Here is a 27,665-nt window from a genome sequence, read left to right as displayed (position 1 = left end):
CCCACCACTGTGCAACCTCTCCCCACCTCCAAATTGTAACACTTTTGTTGGTTTCTAAAAAAAATAAATAACATGCAAAACATACCCCAGCATTTAATTCTTAAAAATACAATGTTTCAGTAACCTACCTTAAAGCTGACATACTGCAGGTGATTTGAATGTCTTTTTATAATCTGTTTGATCAGATCAGGATGTGTTGCCTTTAGGTAAGATGTAGCTGGTTGATTAAGTTCAAATTCAAAGCAACGCCACAGGTCCGGCATGTGAAATACATGGTTCCAGTTCCTGCACACTTGTGAAGCATGTGCGCGATCTAAAAGTGGCAAATACTGAAAAATCTGTAGTATTATATCTGGGAGTAGATTTCCCCAATCATGTGACTTTGACATCTTTGTGGTTTCATCTCCTGGACTTTTGGGTCTCTTTGACAATTCCCCCAGTTCTTCTACTGATAAACCATTGTTGGTATTACTGGCCATTCTTCCTCTTTTCATCCTATAAAGATAATATACACATCAGACATCTAAAATCATAAGAAAAAATTGTAGTGCGATCAATAAACAAAATAGAGATAGATTGGTATTTGCTCTTCATAGAGTTAACTTGTGGATGAAAGTAAGGCTAATTCAAGTACAACTATAGTCAAAACTTTTTTTCCCCATTTTGGATGGAATAAGGGAGGGTTATAACCCCTAAAAAGTTTACCCGTATTTATCGGCGTAGAACACACACTTTTTCCTCCTAAAAATGGAGGGCAAAACACCAGTGCGTGTTATACACCGATCTATTAAAAAAAAAAAAATAACAGTCCAGGTAGCGCTGAGAGGCAGAGGAGGGGGGCGGGCCGGGCCGAGTAGAAGGAAGGAAGAACGGTTGCTGTCATAGGAAGTCCCGCCTCCTATGATAGACCACACAGTGATCCAATGCCGGGACGTGTGACGTCTATCATAGGCACTGGGACTACTGATGACAGCGGCCGCTCATCCTCGCTTCTCCTCGGTCTGGCCCGCCCCATCCCCCTCTGCCTCTCAGCATGGCCTTTTTAAAATACCGGTATGTCACCGCTCTTTGCAATGGCGCTGGCGAGGCTGCTGTTACTTTGCCCTGCATTGATGGACACTGCGCTGGCGAGGCTGCATTGGGGGACACTGCGCTGGCGAGGCTGCACTGGGGGACACTGCGCTGGCGAGGCTGCACTGGGGGACACTGCGCTGGCGAGGCTGCACTGGGGGACACTGCGCTGGCAAGGCTGCACTGGGGGACACTGCGCTGGCAAGGCTGCACTGGGGGACACTGCGCTGGCGAGGCTGCACTGGGGGACACTGCGCTGATGAGGCTGAATGAACCCTGCGCTGATGAGGCGGAATGAACCCTGCGCTGATGAGGCTGCATTTATGAACACTGCGCTGATGAGGCTGCATTCATGGGCATTGTTAAGACTGCATTTGATTAAAAAAAAAAAAAGTTCTAAGTTCAATGATGTTTATTTCAAATTTAAGCTTTTTTCCTAAAATTTCCCTCCTAAATTTGAGGTGCGCGTTATACGCCGGTGCGTGTTATGCGCCGATAAATACGGTATTTTTCCCATCTTTGTCCCATTGGAGAGATTTTGCTTCACTTCCTGTCCTATAGCCAAACAAGAAGTGAGAGGAAATCCCTGCAAATTAAGGGAATTCTTTGGGGACCCCCAGCTCCCCAGAACTACTGTCCCCATTGGAAGATTTCCCCTTGTTTATTATACTGAGGACACCAAAAATTTGGGATTCTCTTTTACTTTTACTGATAATAAAAACCAACAGGTTTTCTAATCCCTCTCCACAATAGTCAAAACTAATAAATATGTTTTGCCTTTATTTATACTTTAATTTAAACCTGGAGTTGCAAATCTTGTCATCAGTACTGTCAAGGTGGGCAATACTGTAATGTAAGAACACACTGGCTTCTGCCCACTTTAGGACTGGAATGGACCCATTCCTATATCCTTGTTCTATTTAGAAAATAACATCATTTGTTACTTTGCAGTTGCGTCATTTTCCCAGATACCAGTTACAGAACAGTTTATGGGGTATGGCAGGGCACCCACATACCCGCAAAGAAGTCTAAAGGTTCTAAGGAAAGATTAGAGCATGGTACCTCTTCACCCCCAGATTCTTTGCATTAAAAAGGTAAACAAGTGTCTCATTACCCTGGGAACTTCTGAAGCAGAAGTTAGAAGGCAGTCTTGATCAAACCTTTAACTCTTCTATACAGGGAAGCAATTCTTAAAACATAGTTATAACCCTTTCCTCCCCTTTTTACTAATCAATTTTAGATTATTAAACCTATACTAGTTGTTTTTATATAAATCATCAGTTTTGCCATTTTCATGGCAAATTGAAACTCTTGAGGTTTTGTAATGGTAACACAAATTGTTGCTGTGGTTTATATATATATATATATATATATATATATATATATATATATATATATATATATATATATATATATGGTTTCCGGCCACAAGATGGCACTAGAGTCTCATGTGCAGCAGTTGTATTAGAAGGATATTTGTGAATGACTGACTATTTTGTGACTTACAGTAGCTTTTGTTAATTTGGGATTTCGTTTATGCACACTATTTATAATATGGCCTGGTCTTTTTGATTAGCCTCAGAATATGCCGAGGATGTGGGTACGTCCTCTTCATTTTTTCAATCTATTAATATGATGGTCAGTTCCGGGTCCGGCGTCACTTCGGGCCTGGACATAACCATTAGTCTATCGGGAATGCGTCACTTCTGCTTCTGGTTTTATCGAGGAATACAATTGGGGTAGGGAGGTCACCTCTAGTCCTCACGATACACACACACACATATATATATATATATATATATATATATATATATATATATATATATATATATATATATATATATATATATAGCGCTGGCTCCTAGATTAAAAGCAAATTTATCAAGCCCTGTTCTAATATACATTATAAATAATGTCTGTTAAACTGGCCATACACAGATTTTTTTTGTTCAGCCTGCACGTCTGGAAAATCAAACCGATTCCTCCATCAATACTATGCAGCGCTCAATAGAATACTTTGACAGCCGGCCCCACTGGCTGTCAAAATTGTTTAGCCAACAAATTTCCAACTGAAGGATATTGGACATGAGGATCCAAGAGGGCCACCCACTAAGCGAATTTTGGCTGGTTCATCAGAAACTGGATAAAATTTGTATAGTGTATCATCAGCCAATTCCCTCAACTGGGTTTGTTGACGGAATAATTGTATAAATACATTTGTCTATACATGACCTATACAGGATCTCCTATTTAAGCTAATAAAATTTAAGCTCCACCTGCAACATCCCAAACAATGCAAAGGCACTGTTCTAACTGTTTAGAAACAAAGAAACTATAGAACATAATTTATTCTATTTTAAAGGATCTTCTTTTCTTCCTTTTTATCCTTTTTGCACTCCAGAGCTTTTCAGCGGCCAGTTTTAGAAAGAACAGATGATTCCATCTGCCTTTATGTCCATATAGTGTGAAAAGGAAGCATTTTCTTTGCAATTTTTACAATTCTGCTATGGACCCGTTTATTAGGCCTTTTTGCTTTGCAATAATTATTATTATTGCAACATAGCTAAACTAGCAAAACACACTTTCTTTATTTGACAAGTGTCAGTTTAAAAAAAAAAAATATAGTGTTACTGCAGATAAATTGATTGCAATTTATTCTGTAATTTCTCCTGTTTAAAATGACACTACAATTATGATTCTGGTACAAAGCACTATAAGGAGAAGTAAGGAGTTAATTAGGGCTGATTAGAGTAAACTAAGGGTTAATAAGGCATTAAACAGAGAAACAGGTTATTAACCACCTCCTTACCAGGCCATAGTCAAAAGACATCCTTGGTAGGAGGTGGAATACGGGGGTTATGGCTGCAGCAATATGCCATAACACCGCTACTATTTTCTTCAGTCAGTGATTTTCTAACTGCTAAAAGTGATCCGAGCGGCGGATTCCCAGTGGCTTGATGAGTGCAAAACACTGTAGCTACCTCCTTTCCTATGTGACACTAGACATCTGGGGCAAAAAAAAAAATGGATCCTTGGTAGAAGATCTTGTGAAACTTTAGGAAATCTTTTGAGATCTCACAGTGTATACAGGAGACTTCCCTGGAAGGAACTGATGACATAGCCTTCCCAGGGGGCAGATGTGAGGCCTTGGCTACATCACCAGTGCCAGGATGTAAAACCTACCATAATGCAAGTTAGTGCCTCATGCCATTATATCACCTTGCAGAGTTGCATGCAATAACTGACTTGTAATTTTGGGGGTAAGGATCTACTCCAAAACAAGGGATATTTTCACCTCTACCAAACAGATGGCCTTTCAGTTAAATTATACCTTATCTAAGCAAGCCCTGATCAATGGTCTTTTAGTTTCCTCATGAGTCCCCCTTTGTCCTGCGCCTAATATATCCCCTCCAACACCAAGCCCCTCCCCCCCCCCCGAGTTTTCATTTCGTTCCTCCATTTTTCTTTAGTGGTATCTTCTCCCCCACCCTCCTTCCTTTTGGGTGGAACTCCGCTTTAAAGATGTAGCCTGTATCAAATTTTTCAACAGAGAAATTTTACTCCATTCTGATCCTCCCTCTCTACATTGTGTTGCCAATGCATGCCGTAGTTGTAGATACATATAAAAATCTCTATTCAGAAACCCAATTTCTTCTTTTAACCGCTTAAAGACCAGCCGCCGCAGATATACTGCGGCAAGCTGGCTCACCCACGCAAACTGACGTAGGGGTACATTGGTTCGCGGGAGCGGGTTTGGGGCGATCGCACGCCTGCTATCTAGCCCTGCAGCTAAGCAAGGGGTCTGGCAGCCGCGATGGCCGCCAGGAACCCGGCGATTGCTGCAGGGACTGACAGAAGGCGGTGGGCTGTTGTAAACACGGCACACCGCCCATCTGTCACTGATTGAAACAGGGCTCCTGTGTTCCTGTTATCTCGGAACACAGGAGCCCTGTTTCCATCCACCAAGTATGGCCCCCACACAGTTAGAATCAGGTACACATTTAACCCTTTGATCGCCCCTGGTGTTAACCCTTTCCCTGCCATTGTCATTATTACAGTAACAGTGCATATTTTTAGCACTGATTACTGTGGTAATGTCATTGCCCACCCCCCCAAAAGTGTAAAAAAATGCCAGTTAGGGGTCCGACTTGTCCGCCGAAATGTCGCAGTCCCGCTAAAAATCACAGATCGCCGCCATTACTAGTAAAAAATTATAATAATAAATAAAAATTACGTAAATCTTTCCCCTAGTTTGCAGACGTGATAACATTTGCGCAAACCGACCAAAATACACTTATTGTGATTTTTCTTACCAATAATATGTGGCAAAATACAATTTAGCCAAAAATGATGAAAAAAAATTGATTTTTAATATTTTTTTTTATTGGGAATGTTATTTAGCAGAAAGTGAAAAATACAGCTTTTTTAAAAAATTGTCACTTTTTTTTGTTTATAGCACATAATCAAAAAACCGCAGAGGTGATCAAATGCCACCAAAAGAAAGCCCTGTTTGTGGGAAAAGAAAGGACGTCAATCTTATTTGGGTACAGTGTCACACGACCGCGCAGTTGTCAGTTATTGTATATATTTGAGATAATCTTATCACTCCCTTCTGTTTCCATCTACTAATATTCTCCAGTCCCCTAAGTTCCTTTAAAGTTTCATTATCCCATATAGGTGTATACTCTGTAAGACCCGAGTACCCAAATATTGATTTTATTATTTTCCATATCTTCCCCAGTAGTTTCACTGTTAAGCATGCCTCCCACAACCCCCCAAGAGTTTGCTTCCAATGCCTCTATGAGCGATGTATATGGGGTATAGGCCAATAATGTTCGAGAGCTATAGCAGCTGGTATCATTACCCACTTCCCAACCCCCATCTGTTGTAACTGGGCTGCCGGGAAATAGCTCCATGTTCGGCCGTCCTGTCGGCACTGCGGGTGCTTCATTTTTAGGTAAGTACTTCATAATGAGCTAGTATGTGATGCATACTAGCTCATTATGCCTTTGTCTTTACGATTTTTTTTTTGTTTAAACATTTTTTTTCAGCGGGTTTACTTCCTCTTTAACAATGTTAATAAACATTTGCTGGGGCTCTTTTTTTTTTGACAGCTGGGAGTGAGCAGAGAACAGCTCTGTAAGAATCGAGCACATGCTGTTTTAAGATCGTGAGGGGGGTGAATCAAAATCGTGATTTTTTTATAACTAATTATCATGCAGCTCTACAGCATTGATTCGCAGGGTTTTCAGCATCGCGCCAGTGTGATCCGGGACTTTAATAAAGATCTTTGAGCAAAACAAAAATAAAACAAAACAAGGGATATTAGCCCTACACTACAAAAGATTAGCATTACTCACTAGCACAAGATTAAAGTGAAACTGTGGCAAAGTAAAGCTATATGAAATAAATCATGCAGTAGCTGACAGCATAAGCTTGTTTGCTCATGTCTACACCGGAAATATATCTAACAGCCCAGTGCTGCCCAAAGCCCTGCCAAATTGGTTACCATAGTGGCTAGTTGCATAGCTAGAAGCACACCCACGTGTTAAAGCACCTGAAAATTTGCACAGTGCGATGTGGGTAGGGAAGGAAGCAAGCACAATGCAGGAGGAAACTGATGCTCTGCATGAACAGATCATTCAAGTAAATTAACTCTGATCAGTTTATGGTGTCATGTTTTAGCTATGTAGGTTAGTAGATAATGTTTCACTTTGTTGCTGTTTCGGAGACTGAAGCTAACCTTTGGCAAAGAGGTTCGTCTCACGCTAGTGCGAGAACAAGAAAGTCTGTGTAGTTCAGACTTTATAACAGAACAAAAAGGAGAATTTCTCATTAGCATACACACAATTTTCTGTAAACACAATGATTCAACCATGGTAAAAAAAAATTCAGAAATAAGAAAATAGAGCAAATAAAGTCAAAAGATGGTGCCAAGTTTACTTATTTAAAAAAAAAAAAAAAAAGGTTCCGAGGATTTTGTTGCTCATTGGCAGAGAGTAAAATGATTATTTTTTACCATTCTGCTGAAAGAAGAACCATGCAGAGTTTGCGATATACAATGCATGATCCATTTCAAATGAAATTAGAAAAGCCCAAGAACTAATGTAGAACAGGCATCAATCCAGGAACCAATGGACACTTTTTGAATATATCATCCAAACTACCAGGTCACTGGGCCAAGCAAATTCTTCCATATTCAAATTCATAAAGTAACATTGGCTTCTTATGAATAGGCTGAGGGTAAGGTCACATGTTCCAAGGAAGTAGTAACAAACCTATTGAGGGACTGAACAAAGTCAGGCTCCACCCCTAACAATGAAATTGGCAGACAGTCTTTATTTTAATTACATCTAGTTGCTCTTCTGAAAATGCATAACATTTCATACCACTTATTCAGCACGAGACACAAAAGCAAACAGCGCCCAACAATTTATTTTACAATTATGGAAGGAACTAATTTCCTATCTTGGTCCACACCCATGATTCTGTAACAAGTGTCCCGGTATATCTTTATGGAGTATCTGCATTTAATTAGTAACCAAATACACGGAGGGAGGAGAGTCCCTGAGTTTTCTCGCAGTGATTACCCTATTTTGTTACGGTGATTTGTCGAGGAGAAAATAATATAGATTTTCCATGGAATAACAAGAGAAACTCTGATGCTCAGAAACTGAAATTCATCTCGGTTTCAGCTCGGTGTCAAAATCACTAGCAACAATTACTCTTAATGGATTTCTACAAAACGTTGCAGCAATCACTATGCTTAGCTACAGATAATTGAAGGAGAGCGATCTGTAGCAGAACACAATCCAGCGCTGCAGCAAATTGCCAGTATCTTTAGGGATTAAATTACTAGTTTTAAAGCGCTGTTAATCAGCGGCATTACTGATTTGTAGCAGTGGCTTAAACCCTCGCAAAAATAACACAAAAAATGCCCATGTGTCATATACAATATCTCACAAAAGTGAGTACACCCCTCTTATTTTTGTAAATATTTAATTATCTTTTCATGTGACAACACTGAAGAAATGACACTTTGCTACAATGTAAAGTAGTGAGTGTACAGCTTGTATAGCAGTGTCAATTTGCTGTCCCTTCAAAATAACTCAACACACAGCCATTAATGTCCAAACCTCTGGCAACAAAAGTGAGTACACCCCTAAGTGGAAATGTCCAAATTGGGCCCAAAGTGTCAATATTTTGTGTGGCCACCATTATTTTCCAGCACTGCCTTAACCCTCTTGGGCATGGAGTTCCCCAGAGCTTCAAAGGTTGCCACTGGAGTTCTCTTCCACTCCTCCATGATGACATCACAGAGCTGGTGGATGTTAGAGACCTTGCGCTCCTCCACCTTCTGTTTGAGGATGCCCCACAGATCCTCAATAGTGTTTAGGTCTGGAGACATGCTTGGAAAGTCCATTACCTTTACCCTCAGCTTCTTTAGCAATTGGCAGCGGTCATCTTGGAGGTGTGTTTGGAGTCATTATGATAGAATATTGCCCTGCGGCCCAGTTTCCAAAAGGAGGGGATATTGCTCTGCTTCAGTATGTCACAGTACATGTTGGCATTCATGGTTCCCTCAATGAACTGTAGCTCCCCAGTGCCATCAGCACTCATGCAGCCCCAGACCGTGACATTCCCACCACCATGCTTGATTGTAGGCAAGACACACTTGTCTTTGTACTTCTCACCTGGTTGCCGTCACACACGCTTGACACCATCTGAAACAAATAGGTTTATCTTGGTCTCATCAGACCACAGGGCATGGCTCCAGTAATTCATGTCCTTAGTCTTCAAACTGTTTGCAGGCTTTCTTGAGCATCATCTTTAGAAGAGGCTTCCTTCTGGGATGACAGCCATGCAGACAAATTTGATGCAGTGTGCGGCGTATGGTCTGAGCACTAAAAGGCTGACCCCCCACCCCTTCAACCTCTGCAGCAATGCTGGCAGCACTCATATGTCTATTTTCCAAAGACAACCTCTGAATATGACAATGAGCATGTACACTCAACTTCTTTGGTCGACCATGGCAAGGCCTGTTCTGAGTGGAACCTGTCCTGTTAATACCACTGTATGGTCTTGGCCATTTGCTGCAGCTCAGTTTCAAGGTCTTGGCAATCTTCTTATAGCCTAGGCCATCTTTATGTAGAGCAACAATTGTTTTTTTTCAGATCCTCAGAGAGTTCTTTGCCATGAGGTGCCATGTTGAACTTCCTATGACCAGTATGAGTGAAAGCGATAACACCAAATTTAACACATCTGAGACCATGTAACACTAACGAGTCACATGACACTGGAGAGGGAAAATGGCTAATTGGGCCCAATTTGGACATTTTCACTTAGGGGTGTACTCACTTTTGTTGCCAGCGGTTTAGACATTAATGGCTGTGTGTTGAGTTATTTTGAGGGGACAGCAAATGTACCCTGTTATACAAGCTGTACACTCACTACTTTACATTGTAGCAAAGTGTCCTGCACACTGGATGTTTTTATAGCGGCTGTTTTTGTCGTCAGAAGTTTTTTTCTGCAGCCAATAAACTCCCCAGCATGTTCTCTGTGTCCATGCACACATAGGCTGTTTTCAGAAGTTTTTGGCAGGGGCAGTTCCTGGCTGTAAAAAAAACGAAAACTAGTGGGTTTTGAGTGTCTTTTTTCAGCTGTAAAAACGCTCTAACATCAATAAATGCCAAAAAACGCTGCTAACTGGCATTTCTTGAAGCTTTTTTATTCCACTGCTTTTCTTATGCCTGGGTTCTGTTTCGAGGTGTCGATCATTGAACATAGTCTGGGTTCACACTGGTGCATGCTGTACACCGCATGTAATTTGTACCAAAAATGCACCGCATTCCTGTGCATATCACATGTGATGTCCTTGCGATGCGATTTGAGCCATATATTTTGTATGATTCGAATTGCATCACATTTGCCCCAAAATGTCGTAGGACCCTTTTTTTCTCCACACCTAATCACCCATGTGATGCGATTCTGGCAAGCACACTGCATTTTGCAATCTGTTTTGGGGTATCGTTCATGGAACATGAAGCCCTGTTGACATTGTGCTGATTTGGCATGTGATTTGTCATGTCGAATCGCATGTCAAATCGGAGCCTATTGCCGACAATGGCACCAGTTCCCACTGAGGGCGGGTTTCAAATGATTTAGCTGAATGCACACGATTTCAAACTTGCACGTCAGTGCGATTTTGGTGGCAATTAGACAGACATCTGTGAGGCTTCATGCACAGATGTCTATTGAAATCGCCGTGATGACTCCAAAAGTAGTGCAGAAACTACTTTTGGGAATCGGTGCGGCGCCACAAAGTCAGGGTTGCACCAATTCGGACAGTGACGTTGCCGGCAATAGGCTCTGATTCGGCATGCGATTTGACATGTCAAATCTGCCAATGTGAATGGGGGCTTATTGTTCCATGAACGACACCCGGAAACAGATTGTAAAATGCAGTAAGCTTGACAGAAACCACACCCATGTGTTCACACCCATGTGATGCGTATTTGATGCGGGGAAAAAAGGGTCCACATTTGCACCAAAATGTTGTAGGACCCTTTTTTCCCCCCGAACCTAAATCTTATCGCATGGGTGTGAACACCCATGCAATGCAATTCTGGCAAGCATTGCATTGTGGGAAAGTCGGAGTTACTAAAATAGCAGAGAGCTGATTTTTAGCTATAAAAAAAACGCCAAAAAACGCTAACGCCAATGCAAAAAATCTCAAAAACGCTGAAAAACTCACTACAAAGCTACTGGCGTTTTTAGAACCTCCAGTGTGCATGAGGCCCAAAAGATATAATAAAATATTTACAAAAATGTGAGGGGTGTACTCACTTTTGTGGGATACTATAACTATACAGTTACACTGGTAAGGCAGCCATGACAGATTGTGAAAGAGGAAGGTGCAAGAAACAAAGGTCGCTTTCACACTGCCCTAACTGTGCTTAAGGGCTCTTTTACTATAGGGTTGATTTACTAAAGGCAAATAGTCTGTGCACTACAACTGCATCAGCTAGATCTGAGATGAGGAAAGCTCAGCTGATTTCTATCATCCAATCATGTGCAAGCAAAAATGTGTTTCTTTTTTTTCTTGCATGTTCTGCTCAGATCTAGAGCAACTGCACTTGCGGTACACTTATAGAGCACAGACTATTTGCCTTTAGTAAATCAACCCCTATGTGTGGCAACTGATATTTCCCCACACTGGATGAATGCCAGCTTCCACAAGGACACATAGATATTGTTTTCTATGTGCCCGGTTGACAACGCTGATATGATATGCTCCATTTTTGCAGCACACTAGATGGCACGGCACGGCAACACTATGCACCATACTGCTGTGCAGAGACATGAATGAAATGTCATTTTGTGCACCTCAAAGAAAAAAAAAAAAAAAAACCTAGAAAACAGTGCAATGTGCTAAACACACATCACACTTGCCCCTCACCACAGACCATAAAATGACAGTGTGAAAAAGCCCTAACTCCAGGCTGAATTACCATCACAGCTTTCAAGCAGGCAAACATTATCCTTCCTAATGAAGACCTTGCTGTCATGTCAGGCATACTTCTATATGCTGTAAATCATTATATGCCAGAGGATGCATTTTCAGCTTTAAGCACAAGACCCTCGCACTATGGGCACAGTCCTGTATGTGATGATGTTTTGGTGGCAGGTTGTCTTTAATGACTGGATGTCTAAAAGTCCCTGGAATGTTTCCTCTGTGCTCCAAACAATCTAATGAAGTGCAGATTGCACTGCATTCAATTCTTTCCAGGCCATGCTGTCTGGGGAAATTGAAAGGGGGATCTAAAAGTGACGGTATACAGGTCGCTTCTGGGTCAGCAAGAAGAAGGGGAGGAGAGCTGGCGCTTTTGCCCTCAGCACCCTCCCTCTACCTGGCGAATCCTGCCATGCTGGTCCTCGAGCCACAGATGGGCAAGTGAAGCCCGTGATACATTGCAGGGGTGCCCGTTACTAGGCAAGTTGGAAGCAATCCGGCAGATAAATACATTCCAGATGCATCAGAATAAAAAGGTGTGCAAAGTCTTTAATATTATTAGCTGAATTTTAGAAAGACTGAGTTTGAGAAAGGGGACACACAGGGACATAAAGTTCAATCGTACTTTACCCACTTCAAGACCGCAATACGTATATATATATATATATATATATACATATATACATACACACACACGTTTTGGTTTGCAAGTGGTTTACCAGGATTATGGATGAAGATACCAGCCAAAACCCCAGTAAGGTTTTCTGCAGCCGGCTTTCTCAAAAAAAGCATTTAGAGCAGCTCAAATGGCATACCATTTCCGCTGGTTCGCCCGAAAAACGATCTGACGGTGCAGCCAGCTGCTCCCATAGGCGATCAAAGAGTAGATACAATAAAGTCCTCAATAAAGATGACCTGTCATGCTTATTTCTATTACAACGGATGTTTACATTCCTTGTAATAGGAAAAAAAGTGATAAAAAATAAATAAATGGGTCAGTGTAAAAAAAGTAAAATAAGAAAAAAATTTAAAGTGCCCCCATCCCTCCATGTTTGTGCGCAGAAGCGAACGCATACGTAAGTCGTGCATTTACGTAACAGGTATTCATACCACACGTGAGGTATCGCCACGAAAGTTCGAGCAAGAGAAATAATTCTAGCGCTAAACCTCCCCTGTAACCCAAAACAGGTAATCTGTAAAGGCGTTTATTGTGTCCCCTACGGAGATTTTTAAGTACCGTAGTTTGTCGCCATTTCACAAGCGTACGCAATTTTAAAGCGTGACATGTTAGGTATCTATTTACTCGGTGTAACATCATCTTTCACATTTTACAAAAAAAGTGGGGTATATTCAGTAAAACCTTGGATTGCGTGTAACTTGGTCTGCAAGTGTTTTACAAGACGAGCAAATCTTAAAAGAAATTTTTTTAATTTATTCGAGGGAGGTCTTGCAATACGAGTAGCGTCGAGCAGCGCCATTTAAGTGTAGTATGATCACAGTTTTAATGTAAAAGAAAAAGTGGAATGACACAATGTTACATAGTTATATAGTTACATAGTAGGTGAGGTTGAATAAAGACAATAGTCCATCCAGTTCAACCTGTGTAGATGTGTGTGGCTGTAATCATCTCACATACCCCTGAATGTTCTGATCCTTGAGATGTAAGTCTAAGAGTCTTTTGAAAGCCACCATACTACCCGCAGAAACCACCTCTTGTGGTAGAGAATTCCACAATCCTGTAGCCCTAACAGTAAAGAACCCCCTGCGTTGCCTGAGGTTAAAACGTTTCTCCTCTAATCGCATTGTATGCCCTCGAGTCCTCATGCAATCCCTTTGAATGAACAGCTTTTTTTCTAAGCTGGGATCCCCATTAAGATATTTATAAATTGCTATCATGTCCCCCCTCAGACGTCTCTTCTCCAGGGAGAATAAATCGAGCGATTGCAGACGCTCTTCATAGTCAAGGTCCTCCAATCCCCTAATTAGTTTAGTTGCCCTTCTCTGGACTCTCTCCAGCTCCAACACATCCCTCCTGAGGACTGGTGACCAGAACTGGACAGAATACTCCAGATGCGGTCGGACCAGAGTTTTATAAAGTGGAAGGATTATAGTCTTATCTCTGGAATACATCCCTTTCTTTATGCATGCTAGTATTCTGATGTTAAACAATATCCAGCATTAACCACTTAACGACCGCCCGCCGCAGTTCTACTGCGGCAGGCAGCCGCTCCTGGGCAAAGCGACGTAGTACTACGTCGCTCGCTCAGGAGACTCGAGTGCGTGTGCCCGGCAGCTCTGATGGCCGCCGGCTAGGGCTGCACGATATTGAAAAAAAATCACATTGCGATATTTTTTTCCCAACTAAATATATTGGGATATTTTTTTTGGAGGCCCTCAGAAATATAACTTATATTTTCCAACACATATTATAGTAAAAAACGCCCGCCAGTCTAGTAAAACCTGGATCTTTTGGGCCCTTTCCAGCAGCGCGCTTACATCTAAATCTATATTGGTCTTGGGAGGAATTCCTCATTTTAGTAAGTCATTTATTACACAGTGTAATTGCTTTATGGTCTCGACCCACAGCGTGCCCCCTTCAATGCAGAATGCCCACAGTGTGCCCCCTTCAATGCAGAATGCCCACAGTGTGCCCCCTTCAATGCAGAATGCCCACAGCGTGCCCCCTTCAATGCAGAGTCTTCCTCTCTGTTACGAAGGAAGAATACCAAGGATTGGAACAATAGAACACATCATAAAAGTCGTACTTACACTTATGAGGAAATGTCCTGACTGAGCGGTGAGCCCCGTGAGCACAGCGAACCAATCACGTTGTGAGTAGCGGCACAGCGAACCAATCAGGTGTGCAAGCACGCGTGATTGGTTGGCTGTGCCACTGCTCACGGCGCGCTGCTCACCGCTCAATCAGAACAAGCTGCAGGCCAGGCAGACTGAACATGTGGGACGAATCGGATGTCAGGCTTCTACCACCACTGTGAGTCTCCCAACTTCTCTGCCTTCCATATCGTATGTTCCGGCGATGTGACTATCGCCCACGCTCGCAGCACGATAGTCGATATCACATCGACTATCGTTCAGCCCTACCGCTGGCCACTCGCGATCTCACGCAGCTGAGGGAGAAAGACAGACGGCTGATGTAAACACAGCCATCTGTCATTCTCCCTGAAGTGATCATAGAGGCTATGCGATCCTGCTATATAGGATCGCATGTCTCTGTGATTACTTCACAAGCCACGCCCCCTGACAGTTAGAATCACGCCCCTAGGGACTCATTTAACCCCTTGATCACCAGTACAGTTAACCCCTTCCCTGCCAGTGTCATTTTTACAGTAACAGTGCATTTTTTAGCACTGCTTACTGTAGTAATGTCACTGGTACCCCCAAAAGTGTCAAAAATGTCAGTTAGGGGGCCGATCTGTCCGCCGCAATTTCGCAGTCCCGCAAAAAAAAAAAAAAAAAAAAAAAAAAAATCGCAGATCTCTGCCGTTGCTAGTAAAAAAAAAAAAATAAAAATTACATAAATCTTTCCCGTAGTTTGTAAATGCAATAACTTTTGCGCAAACCAATCAAAATACGCTTATTGCGATTTTTTTTACCAAAAATATGTAGCACAAAACAAATTGGCCTAAAATGTTAAAAAATTTTGATTTTTAAATTTTTTTTGAGAATTTCGTATAAAAAAATGTGAACAATATTATTTTTTCAAAATTGTCGCTCTTTTTTTGTTTATAGCACAAAAAATAAAAATCACACAGGTGATCAAATACCACCAAAAGAAAGCTCTGTTTGTGGGGGGAAAAAGCACATCAATTTTGTTTGGGTACAGCTTCGCACGACCGCGCAATTGTCTGTTAAAGTCACGTAGTGCCAAATCGCAAAATAGGGCCTGGTCTTTGAGCAGCCAAATCCTCCGGTCTGAAAGTGGTTAAGGAGTCTGGTGCTCAACCACGTAAAGCCGCTGGTGTATACGTGGCCAGAGGTCCGGGGGCGCTGGTGGCTCCCAAGGCTTCCTGGAGAACTTGGAGACACTCCCAGCCAGATGGGGGCGTGCTGTAGCGTTCGTTCAAGGCAGCCGGAAGTGACGTCAACAGTTCCCCAGTGTCCCTGAGTTCTCCAGGAAGCGCTGGAAGCCACCAGCGCCTCTGGCCACGTACACACCAGCGGCTTTACGCGGATGAGCGCCACACTCCTTAATGCTGGATATTGTTTTTAACATTCTGAGTGTCATTCAACTTTTTTTACAGTAAAACTGTGAGCATACTTCAGTACACTTAGAAGGTGCTGCCCTTTTTGATGTTTATGTTTCCAGAGTCCCTTCTACCCTTTTCACCTTTAGGCTACGTTCACATGTGGGCGCAGCGGATCAGGGCAGAATCAATGCGATTCTGCCCGCGATCCGGAAATCATTGCAAATTGCGGGACGCCTAGCGTTGCCCGTGATTTGCAATGGCACCCCAAACGCTGTGCGATGTTGCCGCGATTTCCGCCTGCCGAATCGCGGTAACATCGCGCAAACAGAATCGCGGGACGCATGACGCCCAAAAAAGGTACAAGAGCTTCTTTTGTGTGATGTTACCGCGATTCGGCAGGCAGAAATCGCGGCAACATCGCATATCGTTTGGGGTGCCATTGCAAATCACGGGCATCGCACAGGCGTCCTGCAATTTGCAATGATTTCCGGATCGCGGGTAGAATCGCAGTGATTCTGCCCGTGATCCGCTGCGCCCACATGTGAACGGAGCCTTAAACCACTTCAATACGGGGCACTTTCACCCTCCTTCTGCCCACGCCACTTTTCAGCGCTGTAGCACTTTGAATGAAAATTGTGTGGTTGTGCAACACTGTGCCCAAACATAATTTAAGACAGATAGAGCTTTCTTTTGGTGGTATTTAATCACCACTGGGTTTTTTTTTTTTTGCTAAACAAATGAAAAAATACCGAAAATGTTTAAAAAAAAAAAAATGTTTTTCTTAGTTTCTGTTATTACATTTTGTAAATAAGTAATTTTCTCCTTCATTGAGGTGCGCTGATGGAGCTGCACTGCCCGGCACTGATGGGCATTGATGAGAAGGCACTATTATGCAGCACTGATGGGTGGCATTGATAGGCAGCACTGATGGGCACTAACAGGTAGCACTGATGAGGCCACACTGAGGAGCACTAACAGGCATCAATGATGGACAAAGAAAGGTATCACTTATGGGCACTAACAGGCAGCACTGATGAGGAGCACTAACAGGCATCACTGATGGACAATGAAAGGTAGCACTGATGGGGCTGCACTGTTTATCAGTGCAGATGTCCCCACTGAGAAAAGCTGCTTATTGTCTCTCTTCTCCTCACGCACTGTCAGCGTGACAGGAGGAATGCTGATAACAGGCTTTTCCTATTTACACTGTGATCAGCTGTGATTAAACACAGCTGATCACATGGCAAAGAGCCTTTGTCATAGGCGCTTTATTGTGATTGGAGAAGCGGTGTGTATCCAAGAGACACACTGCGCCACTAATTGCTGCGCTATGAGTCCCATTCTGAAGGAAATCATATGACATCCAGTCAGAACGGTAACGCCACCGCCTGGCGATCAATCCGCCATGGATTAAAAGGAAGTGACTACAGGAGCTGGGACAAGCTCCATCCCTTGCCGGCGCTCACAGCAGACGCGGAACCATTCACATTACTCCCCTTATCGACAGAGCCTGAGCAGCACACAAACAAAGCATGGGTCACAAAGGGGAAGGTGACATTTGGTTTTGGACCCGGATTGGCTGATTCGGTCAGAGCTGCTTTTCTGACAGGCCTGACACCCCCTAGAGGGGACTGAGCTCTGGTGAATGTGGGACCAGCAGGGGAGCACAAATTATGGAGCACTACCAATGTCACAGATACCTTTGAAGCACTTTGAAGAGCACCTGTCACTTTATTTGTAGAGGATTTTCCTTGCGACAGAAATGGTTTACATTTGGACACATACTTTTGGAGTTTAGTACTTTAATTTAACACTAATCACTTTAATGATATTGACTCCTATAAAGTATGAATTTGTGTTTCACAGTTTGTACTTTTTCTAGCACTTTGACACTTTCTTTATTTCTACATCAGTGGTATAACAAGATGTAATGCATTCAAAACTGGAACAGAGTACATATTGAATTTATTTATTTTTTCATCCTTTTATATCTCAGCAATGAGCTACAATACACTTCACTAGTAAGTAGCCTGCTGAGGATCACACACACTTGGTGACAATAATTTTCCCTGCATATATGTGTAAACACCAATAGGTTAGTTGCTATAGGAACTATTTATTTTAGCAGCACCATACCCATGTATCACCTCTTGTATATCTACTTTCTCTTTTCAAGGGATAGTAATTGGTAAGGCAGCAGCTAAATTCAAATTTTACATTTCACCCTCTACTATTCCCTTTACATTGTGCGGGACTGCTTCTTATTACCTTAGGCCAATATGCATTCTGCTACATATTTTTAGTAAAGAAAATCCCAATCTGTGTATATTGATGGGTTTGTGCAAAGGTTATCGCGTCTACAACCTAGGGGAAAGATTGATATCATTTTTATTTATTTATTTATTTCGTTTTTTACTAGTAATGGCGGCGATAAACGATTTTTAGTGGGACTGCTACATTGTGGCGTATAGATCAGTTACCTAACTGACATTTTTGACACTTCTGGAGGGACCAGTGACATTACTACAGTAATCAGTGCTAAAAATATGCACTGTTACTGTAATAATGACACTGGCAGGGAAGGGGTTAACACCAGGGGCGATCAAAGGGTAAATGTGTGCCTAGGGGGTGCTTTCTCACTCACTGGATGAACACAGAGACCTGTGTTCTGAAATAGGAGGAACACAGGATCCCTGTGTTTATCACTGACAGAACAGCGGCCTGCCGTGTTTACATAACAAAGTCTATTGACCATGTATTGGTGGTCACATCACCACCTGATGAGGACTTTTTACCAGAAAAAACCCTAGCTGGAGTGTGCCAACAACCTGTGTTTTTTGTGTCTCTAAGTGTAGCAGTATGGTTACATGGCATTGCTGTAATCATTTTTATGTGAATATTTTATCTGAATACAAATGCTTGTGAAACAAATCGTCTGAGTTTCCATTATTTAGTATAGAGGGAGGAAACTGTTTTGATATACGAGTGCTTTGGATTACAAGAACATTTCCGGAACAAATTATGCTCGCAAATCCAAGATTTTACTGTATGTGTTTTGTTTGTTTTTTTAATTCAAAGTGTATTTTTACTATTATTAATTAGTATTAATAATTAAAGTGTATTTTTACTATTATTAATTAGTATTAGTAATTAAAGTGTATTTTTACTATTATTAATCATTAGTATTAATAAAGTGTATTTTTACTATTATTAATTAGTATTAGTAATTAAAGTGTATTTTTACTATTATTAATTAGTATTAGTAATTAAAGTGTATTTTTACTATTATTAATCATTAGTATTAATAAAGTGTATTTTTACTATTATTAATTAGTATTAGTAATTAAAGTGTATTTTTACTATTATTAATTAGTATTAATTAAAGTGTATTTTTTTTTAAAAAATTGTGTTTGCAAAACCGCTGTGCAAATACCATGTGACATAAAAAATTGCAACGAGCACCATTGTATTCCCTAGGGTCTCTAATAAAAAATATCTATATAATGTTTGGGGGTTCTATGTATTTTTCTAGCAAAAAAAAAAATACTGATTAAGTCCCCGTTCACACTGGGGCAACAGGTCGCCTTCCATAGAGAAGCTGCGGACCCGTTCTAATAGGAGCGACACAAGTCGCTCCGACTTAGAAAAAGGGTTCGGAGCTTCTTTGGGGTGACCCGGAGCGACCTGCATAGACTTCAATGTTATGAAGTCTGTGCCGGCCGCTCCGAGGTCGCGGTGCAATTAGCGTTGCCCCAGTGTGAACGGGGCCTTAAACATGTAAACAAAAAGCCTGGTCAGCAAGAGGAGTACACAAATAACTGTAATACACAACACATGCTGGTGAAACAAAGCACCGGCTTAAATGCTAAGGCTACGTTCACACCTGAGCGTAGCGTTTTTCGCGCGTTTTTTACCGCGATTTTACCGCGATTTTTGCGGCGTTTTTTACCGCGATTTTACCGCGATTTTTACCGCGATTTTTGTACAGGCGTTTTTAGATTGAATAGAGATCAATGGAAAACGCCTGTAATCTGCCCAAAAAGAAGCTCATGTACTTTTTTGAGCGTTGGGCGTTTTGTAAACAGCGTCAAAACGCTCAGATGTGAACAGGGGCCATTGAAATGAATAGGATTTGTCTTGTTGGGCGTTTTGAGAGCTGATCCTAGAGCAGAAAAACGCCCCAAAAACGCCCCAAAACGCCTAGATGTGAACGGAGCCTAAATGTTACTTTAAGGCCCCTTTCACACTTGTGCGACCTGGGACTGCAAAATCACATGACAAGTCATACTCCATGATTTCCAATGATTACCGCTCAGATCTGTGCAACTTCAAGTCACAACAACTTCAAAGTAGTCCCTGCATTACTTTGGGACGATTTTAATGGGTTTTGAGGTCCATAGACATTGGCGTTGCATCAAGTCCATTCAAAATCGCGGTTAAAAAATGGTGGCAAAATCGCACGACTTTTATGTTGCATTAGGCCCCTTTCAGTGCCAGTTCACACTATTGCGATGCAGGAACACTGAGAATATACTGCATGTTCCCGCATCCCATCCGCAGCACAGGCAGTTCACACTGCCATTTGCGATACGCTGGGCGTGTCAATTCAAAGTTAACGACACCCCCAGGTCAGATCGCATATCGCAGTGTGATCGGACAGTTCGCACAGGAATCGGATTGCACTGGTGTGAACTACCATGCGATCTGATTCTGCTGCGGACCAAAAAAGGGTCCTGTGCGAGTTCACTGCAATTGCAGTGCGAATCCAGCCATACAGAATTTACACGCACGGACATCACATGTGATTTTAGGAGCAGTGCGCTCCGAATCATATGCTATGTCTGTGATCGCATTAGTGTGAACCGGTGTTCTAAAATTTTATCGGACCCATGAAAATTCTGGACCTCGTCACTTCCGGCTGGTGCGAGCCCCGGTGCGCATGCGCACAAGGTCCGAGGAAATTCTAAGACTTAGCGAACAGCTGATTGAGAGGAGGAGGGGCTGAGTTATGATGCACACACCACCGCGGGAAAATTGCTGTCACGGGCGAACCATATATGCTAGAGACCCCAAAATTGTATTGCAGGTAGCCAAGACGCTCCCCTACAGCTGTTAAAAATTTGGGGTCTCGAGGATGAAAGGGTGCGGAGCACTGGTCCCCGGTTCTCGGGGTCACTGCTCCGCGCCCTTTCATCCCCGAGACCCACGGGGTCACTACTCCGCGCCCTTTCATCCCCGGGACCCCAAATTTCTATCAGCTATAGGGGAGCGTCTTGGCTACCTGCGATATAATTTTGGGGTTTCTAGCAGCTTTGGTTCGCCGTGACAGCAATTTTCCCGCGGCGGTGTGTGCGTCCCACCTCAGCCCCTCCTCCTCTCAATCAGCTGTTCGCTAAGTCTTAGAATTTCCTCGGACCTTGTGCGCATGCGCACCGGGGCTCGCACCAGCCGGAAGTGACGAGGTCCGATTTTTTCACGGGTCCGACAAAATTTTACAACACCGGCACTCACACTTGTGCGATTTGGGACTGCAAAGTCACATGACAGGTCATACTCCATGATTTCCAATAAGTACCTTTCATATCTGTGCAACTTCAAGTCGCAATGACTTAAAAGTAGTCCCTGCACTACTTTGGGCCGATTTTTATGTGGCTTGAGGTCCATAGCTATTATTTCAAGTCCTGTCAGAATCATGGTAAAATTGCGCGACTTTTAGGTCGCATAATGTGAAAGGGGCCTAACATGATCCGACCAAATCCTTACAAAAAAACATTTTCATCTACAGAAGGCCAACACCATGAGGGGGGAGGGGGTGAGCTGTGTTTACATACATACAGACGTGACTGGCCGCCCACCTGTCATTTCATACACATAGCGCACAGGAGAAGGGGGGCGTCACATGATTGCGCCCTATACAGCAGCATCACGTGACGGCGGCCCCAGTATAGTGAATGTATACAGTACCTAGATGGTGGCTACGGTGATGTGGTTCGCACAGGACTGGTCGCTGAATGGCCTCGTCTCCTGGTCACATCAGCCCGGGACTGCAGTGTTGTAGCTCAGCTTCCTATCACAGCGCAGCCCTCCCCCGGAACTCATTAGACAACAAGGCCGTGGCCTCTCAGCACGGCGGTCAGTGTGGGCGCCGTCCTCCGGTATCTCCCAGTCCCTGTGGCGCTCGGCCTCGTATTATTATCGATGCTGTCCTGTCTGGTAAGATGGCGGTACTGGTGCGCGTTCCCCTCACGAGATGGCTGCGAGTGCAGAACGATGAGGCGAGCGGGCGCTCGTGCCAGCCTTCTAGGCGGGAATGCGCACAGAGGAGGAGGAGGAGTGCCTGGCTGACTGGAATCCTCATTGCACCGTGTGTGTAATACTCTGTACCGGGAGCATCACCCGCCTCAGGATGGAGGGGCTGTCTGTATAAAATACTAGCTTAGGCATCCTTCACACTTGTGCGACTTTGGTCTGCAAAGTCGCATTACGAGTCGTACTCCATGATTTTCAATGAGTATCGTTCATATATATGCGACCTCAAGTCGCAACAACTTCAAAGTAGTTCATATTTGTGCAACTTCAAGTCGCAACAACTTCAAAGTAGCCCCTGCACTACTTTCGTCCGATTTTGATGCATTTTGAGGTCTGTAGACCTATTACTTCAAGTAGCAGCAAAATTGCACAACATTTAGGCTCCATGTACACGGGACGTTGTTAAAAGTCCCTTTGAATGCTGGAATTTTTAGGACGTTTGAAACGTCCGTTCAGTCGCGTTTGTACCCGCGTTTAGTGGGCGTTTAGCAGCGTTTGCGGGTGTTTGCGTTTAGAAGCGTTCCTAGAGGTCATAAAAATTATTCCCCTTTAAAATGAAAAAACGCGAACGCTAAACGCGGGTCATCGCGTTCGGACGCGTTTGTGCGTTTGAAAAAGCCGGGAAACACATGTTCGAACACAAATAATTGCGTTCTAAAAACAGTCCCTGAACGCAACTGCCTGCAAATGACTGTAAACGACCTGGTGTACATGGACAGATAAGATAAAATGTAGATGGGTTCAGGGGCTTCTGAAAAAAACGCCCAACTGCTCCTAAACGTCCCGTGTACATGGAGCCTTAGGTCACACAAGTGTGAAAGGGGCCTTAGACCATTTTTTTTGCTTGTTTTCTTTTACAAAACGTGGAACATTTAGAGCCGGTTCACACTAGCACGACTTGTCAGCCTGACAAGTCGCACTCCCTCGCAGTCCATTGACTGCTACAGGACCCATTCTAATAGGAGCCACACAAGTCGCTCCGACTTAGAAAAAGGGTCCTGTACTACTTCGGGGCGACTTGCATAGACTTCCATTATGTGAAGTCCCTGCAAGTCGCTCCGAAGTCGTGGTGCATTGTAATGCACAAGTCGCCCCCAAAGTAGTAAGGAGTCGTGTCGCCCCAGTGTGAACCGACTCTTACTAACAGCACATTTTGTTTACTGACACTCTGAAGCATGAGAGAAACTCCTATTAGAACCTAAGATAGGTAAGGCCTGGGTGCCAATATTGCGGCTTTGCGTCAGCAGCGGAGCGTATTCATTTGAATGGGGAGCTATGCCTGTGTTTCCTCCAGGGAAAAAGGCTCTTGCAACATCTTTAAAACAGCGGCAGGGAAATTGCACAGTGTTTTGCACTTTCCCAGCAGTTCCCAAAGGTGTTACATTTTAGGGCATGTTGCCCACTGCAGCTTGAAAAAGCTCCATAAAGCTTTTTTTTTTTTACTGACCTACAATACAGTCTATTAATTGTAATATGCCTTTGCACACAGATGCGTAAACAAGCCCTGTGCATTCTTCATTAACCACTTAAGCCCCAGGCCTGTTTTTCACACTCGGTGTTTACAAGTTAAAATCTTTTTTTTTTTGCTAGAAAACTACTTAAAACCCCCAAACATTATATATATATACTTTTTTTCAGAGATCCTAGAGAATAAAATGGAGATTATTGCAATATTTTTTATCACACCGTATTTGCGCAGCGGTCTTCCAAACGCGATTTTTTTGGAAAAAATTCACCTTTTTGAATTAAAAAATAAGAATTCAGTAAAGTTAGCCCAATTTTTTTTCCATAATGTGAAAGATAATGTTACGCCGAGTCATGCTTCAAAATTGCGCACGCTCACGGAATGGCGACAAACTTTGGTACTTAAAAATCCCATAGGCGACAATTTAAAAATTTCTACAGGTTGCCATCTTGGAGTTACAGAGGGGGTCTAGAGCTCAAATTATTGCTCTCGCTCTAACGATCGCCGCGATACCTCACATGTGTGGTTTGAACACCGTTTACATATGTGGGCGGGGTTTCTGTATGCGTTCACTTCTGCGCGCGAGCTAACGGGGACAGGGCGCTTTCATTTTTTTTTTACTATTTATTTTATTTGTTATTTTTAATTTTTACACCGTTTTTAAAAAAATAAAAAATTTGATCATATTTATTACTATTATATAGAAATAGGCACGACAGGACCTCTTTTTTGTGAGATCTGGGGTCAAAAATTTCTCAGATCTCACAAGTACACTAAAAGATGAAAAAATATATAAATACAATAAAATGAAAAAAAAAACAATGGGGTCTTTAAACCGGTTGCTAGGCAACAAAGTTTGCCGTTGCTCTGGTCCTCCAAGACCATAGAGTCGAGTGAGGGCAAGCTTGCCCTCACTCGACATCCTGTCTGTGGGGAGACAGGTCCGGATCGTTTTCCCCGCTGAGTAATGGGACGCAGCGCGAGGGGGGCACCTCTTTTCCGCCGCCCCGGAAGGGTGATCTCGCGGCAAATCCGCCACTGGGACCACCCTTATCGGAAAGCCGACCACCAGTGTTGCCAACCGCCTGTAGATTTACGGACAGCCCGTTAAAACAGGGCACTTTTCTCCTGCCCGTAGCAGGAGAAAAGTGCCAGTAAATCTACGGCGGCAAGGTCGGAACTGCGCATGTGCGGCGCGCAGTTCCGAAGATTCCCGACTGACTCCGAGTTCTCTCGCAGAGATCAATGCAGCAGGTCCGCCTGCGCCCAACCCTGCCTCCGCCCCCGCCGTCATTCAAGTTTTCCCGCCGGCCGCTGGCGCTGACAGTGAGTGCGTGCAGCGTGTGGACTGTGCGTGGAGACCCGCCCATTCTGTGACAATAGCGAATGAGAATTCGCTATTGTCACATGGATCCTCCTCCTGGCCAATCAGGGAGCGGGTCCTCCCGCTTCCTGATTGGCCGAAAGGCAAACACCGTGCCATTGGACGAGGAGGGGGCGCCGTGGGAGGACTAAAGACTCGGAGACGCGGGGAGCCGGGGACGAAGAGAAGCTGCGAGAGAGAGGTAAGTGCGGGGGGATGGCTGGCACTCTGCAATTATTGGGGGCAATGTGTGGCTGGCACTCTGCAGTCATTAGGGGCAATGTGTGGCTGGCACTCAGTCTGCAATCATTGGGGGCAATGTGTGGCTGGCACTCTGCAATCATTGGGGGCAATGTGTGGCTGGCACTCTGCAGTCATTAGGGGCAATGTGTGGCTGGCACTCAGTCTGCAATCATTGGGGGCAATGTGTGGCTGGCACTCTGCAATCATTGGGGGCAATGTGTGGCTGGCACTCTGCAATCATTGGGGGCAATGTGTGGCTGGCACTCTGCAATCATTGGGGGCAATGTGTGGCTGGCACTCTGCAATCATTGGGGGCAATGCTGTGTTCTGGCACTCTGCAATCATTGGGGGCAATGTGTGGCTGGCACTCTGCAATCATTCCTTATGGTGCAGTCCACCATGGGAAGAAAGTTGTGAGCATATTAGTGATTAAAGTATGTAACCGTTTAACTGGCAGTGTCAACCTTTATTGGGACTCGATTGATTATGGGCAGCCAGATAATTGGACTCTAAATATGGACCTTTCTGATCCAAGGTATGGGCAGCACCACTAGGGGGAATAGCACAGCCAATTGTAGCACCACTAATTGTAATGCAATGGACAGTTCTTTATTTTCCAGTGGATGTACTACCTCAACTTGCAACCAACAGTTATTTAAAGCAGAGCTCCACCTAAAAAGGGGAAGCTCCGTTGGTTTTCTTTCTCACCCCCCCCCCCCGAGTCCGACAGCTAGCAGCGCACTGCAGACTGGAGTAGTAGAGAGAGGAGTCAGGGCCCGGGGGCAGAGGACATCAGTGTCCTGCTCCTGTGCCCCCTTCACCTCTCCATGTTAATGGAGAAATATGGTTTTTGACTTTTGTTTAACCTAAACACATTGCTAATAGCACTATCTACATGTTTATAGTTTAAGTATTAATATTTGCACGGTTTAGCACTGAAAACAGCCTGTTTATGTACATTTTTGCAATGGCAGTAAAAAAATTGGTGCCGTCCGTAAATTTTGGACGTTTTGCCAGTAAATTTCCCTCCGGGAGGTTGGCAACACTGCCGACCGCCCGCAGTTTAAAAAAATACCGGGGTTATGGCAGCTATCTGCTGCCATAACACCGGTATTTAGGTTTAAACTGCCAACGTAAATAGTCGTTGGGCGGTAAAAAAAAAAAAAAAAAACCTGCATTTTTGTTCAGTAATTTACACCTCTTACGCGCAAATGTCCATTTGCAGATTGTGTGAATGCATATGCATGAAAATAAACGCGAATACATATGGGGGAAAAAAAGTCATGAAAAGTAGATGCTCAAACAAGAGTATCATGTGCAAGCCGCCTGAGATGGCTGAGGGTGCCATTAAGAATGAATGGCAGCCCCATGCTTTTGTAAAGAGCAGCTTGTTTTGGCTGCAGGGGCAGGAACTGGTGCGATTCCTGCACTTGCAATAGTGAGAACCTAGCCTAAACAGACCCACTTCAATACCACAATACGTATACAGGTGCATCTCATAAAATTGGAATAGCATCAAAAAGTTATTTTACTTCAGTAATTCCATCCAAAAAGTGAAACTCATATATTTTATAAAGACGTGTTACACACAGAGTGATATATTTCAACCATTTTTTCTTTTAATTTTGATGATTATGGCTTACAGCTAGCAAAAACCCAAAATTCAGCATCTCAGAAAATTAGAATACTATGTAAGACCAATAAAAAAAAGGATTTTTAATACAGAAATGTTGGCTTACTGAAAAGTATGTCCATGTACAGTATAGTATGCACTCAATACTTGGTCGGGGCTCCTTTTGTATGAATTACTGCATCAATGCAGCGTGGCATGGAGGTGATCAGCCTGTGGCACTGCTGAGGTGTTATGGAAGCCCAGTTTGCTTTGATAGCGGCCTTCAGCTTATCTGCATTGTTGGGTCTGGTGTCTCTCATCTTCCTCATGACAATACCCCACAGATTCTCTATGGGGTTTAGGTCAGGCGAGTTTGCAAATCACTAATCAAGCACAGTGATACCATAATCATTAAACCAGGTATTGGTACTTTTGGTAGTGTGGGCAGGTGCCAAGTCCTGCTGGAAAATGAAATCAGCATCTCCATAAGGCCCCTTTCACATCCGTCCGCTCCGTCGGCGGACTCCGCTTTTCGCAGTGGGGATCGATCCGCCGATTCCCTGCTGAGCAGGCGGATGACAGCTCTGTCTCCGCTCTGTGTGCAGAGACAGAGGTGTCAGATCCCCGCTGTCCTCTATGGGGGAATCGGATGAGAATGGACCGCCTGTCCATTCTCATCCGATCTGATCCGCCAGACTGATGGAAAATAGGGTTTCTATCCGTCCGGATTTGATGGATCGGATCGGATTTCAGCGGACATGTCTCCGCTGACATCCGCTGCCCCATAGAGATGCATGGGGCATCCGTTCAGATCCGCCTGAAAAACTGACAGGCAGGTCTGAACAGTCCGCCTGTGTGAAAGGGGCCTAAAGCTGGTCAGC

The 27,665-nt window shown here is 43.5% G+C and overlaps 1 protein-coding gene across 1 annotated transcript in view; it reads right to left on the bottom strand.

Moving 5' to 3' along the window:
- The window catches only part of FBXL3 (F-box and leucine rich repeat protein 3), a 34,195-nt gene extending 12,278 nt beyond the window's left edge, over positions 1–21,917 (bottom strand). Inside the window, exons 1-2 of the mRNA XM_082246265.1 lie at positions 21,757–21,917; positions 129–495 (exon numbers count right to left, since the gene is read on the bottom strand). Of these exons, the coding sequence (XP_082102391.1) occupies positions 129–494 (366 nt within the window). The 5' untranslated portion in view covers position 495; positions 21,757–21,917. The remainder of the gene's footprint in view (positions 1–128; positions 496–21,756) is intronic.
- Between the last annotated feature and the right edge of the window lie 5,748 nt (positions 21,918–27,665).

The sequence above is a fragment of the Pelophylax lessonae genome (assembly GCF_965119305.1).
Source record: "Pelophylax lessonae genome assembly, chromosome: 2".
Taxonomy (NCBI): Eukaryota; Metazoa; Chordata; class Amphibia; order Anura; family Ranidae; genus Pelophylax; species Pelophylax lessonae.
This window is presented reverse-complemented; position numbering and strand designations above follow the sequence as displayed.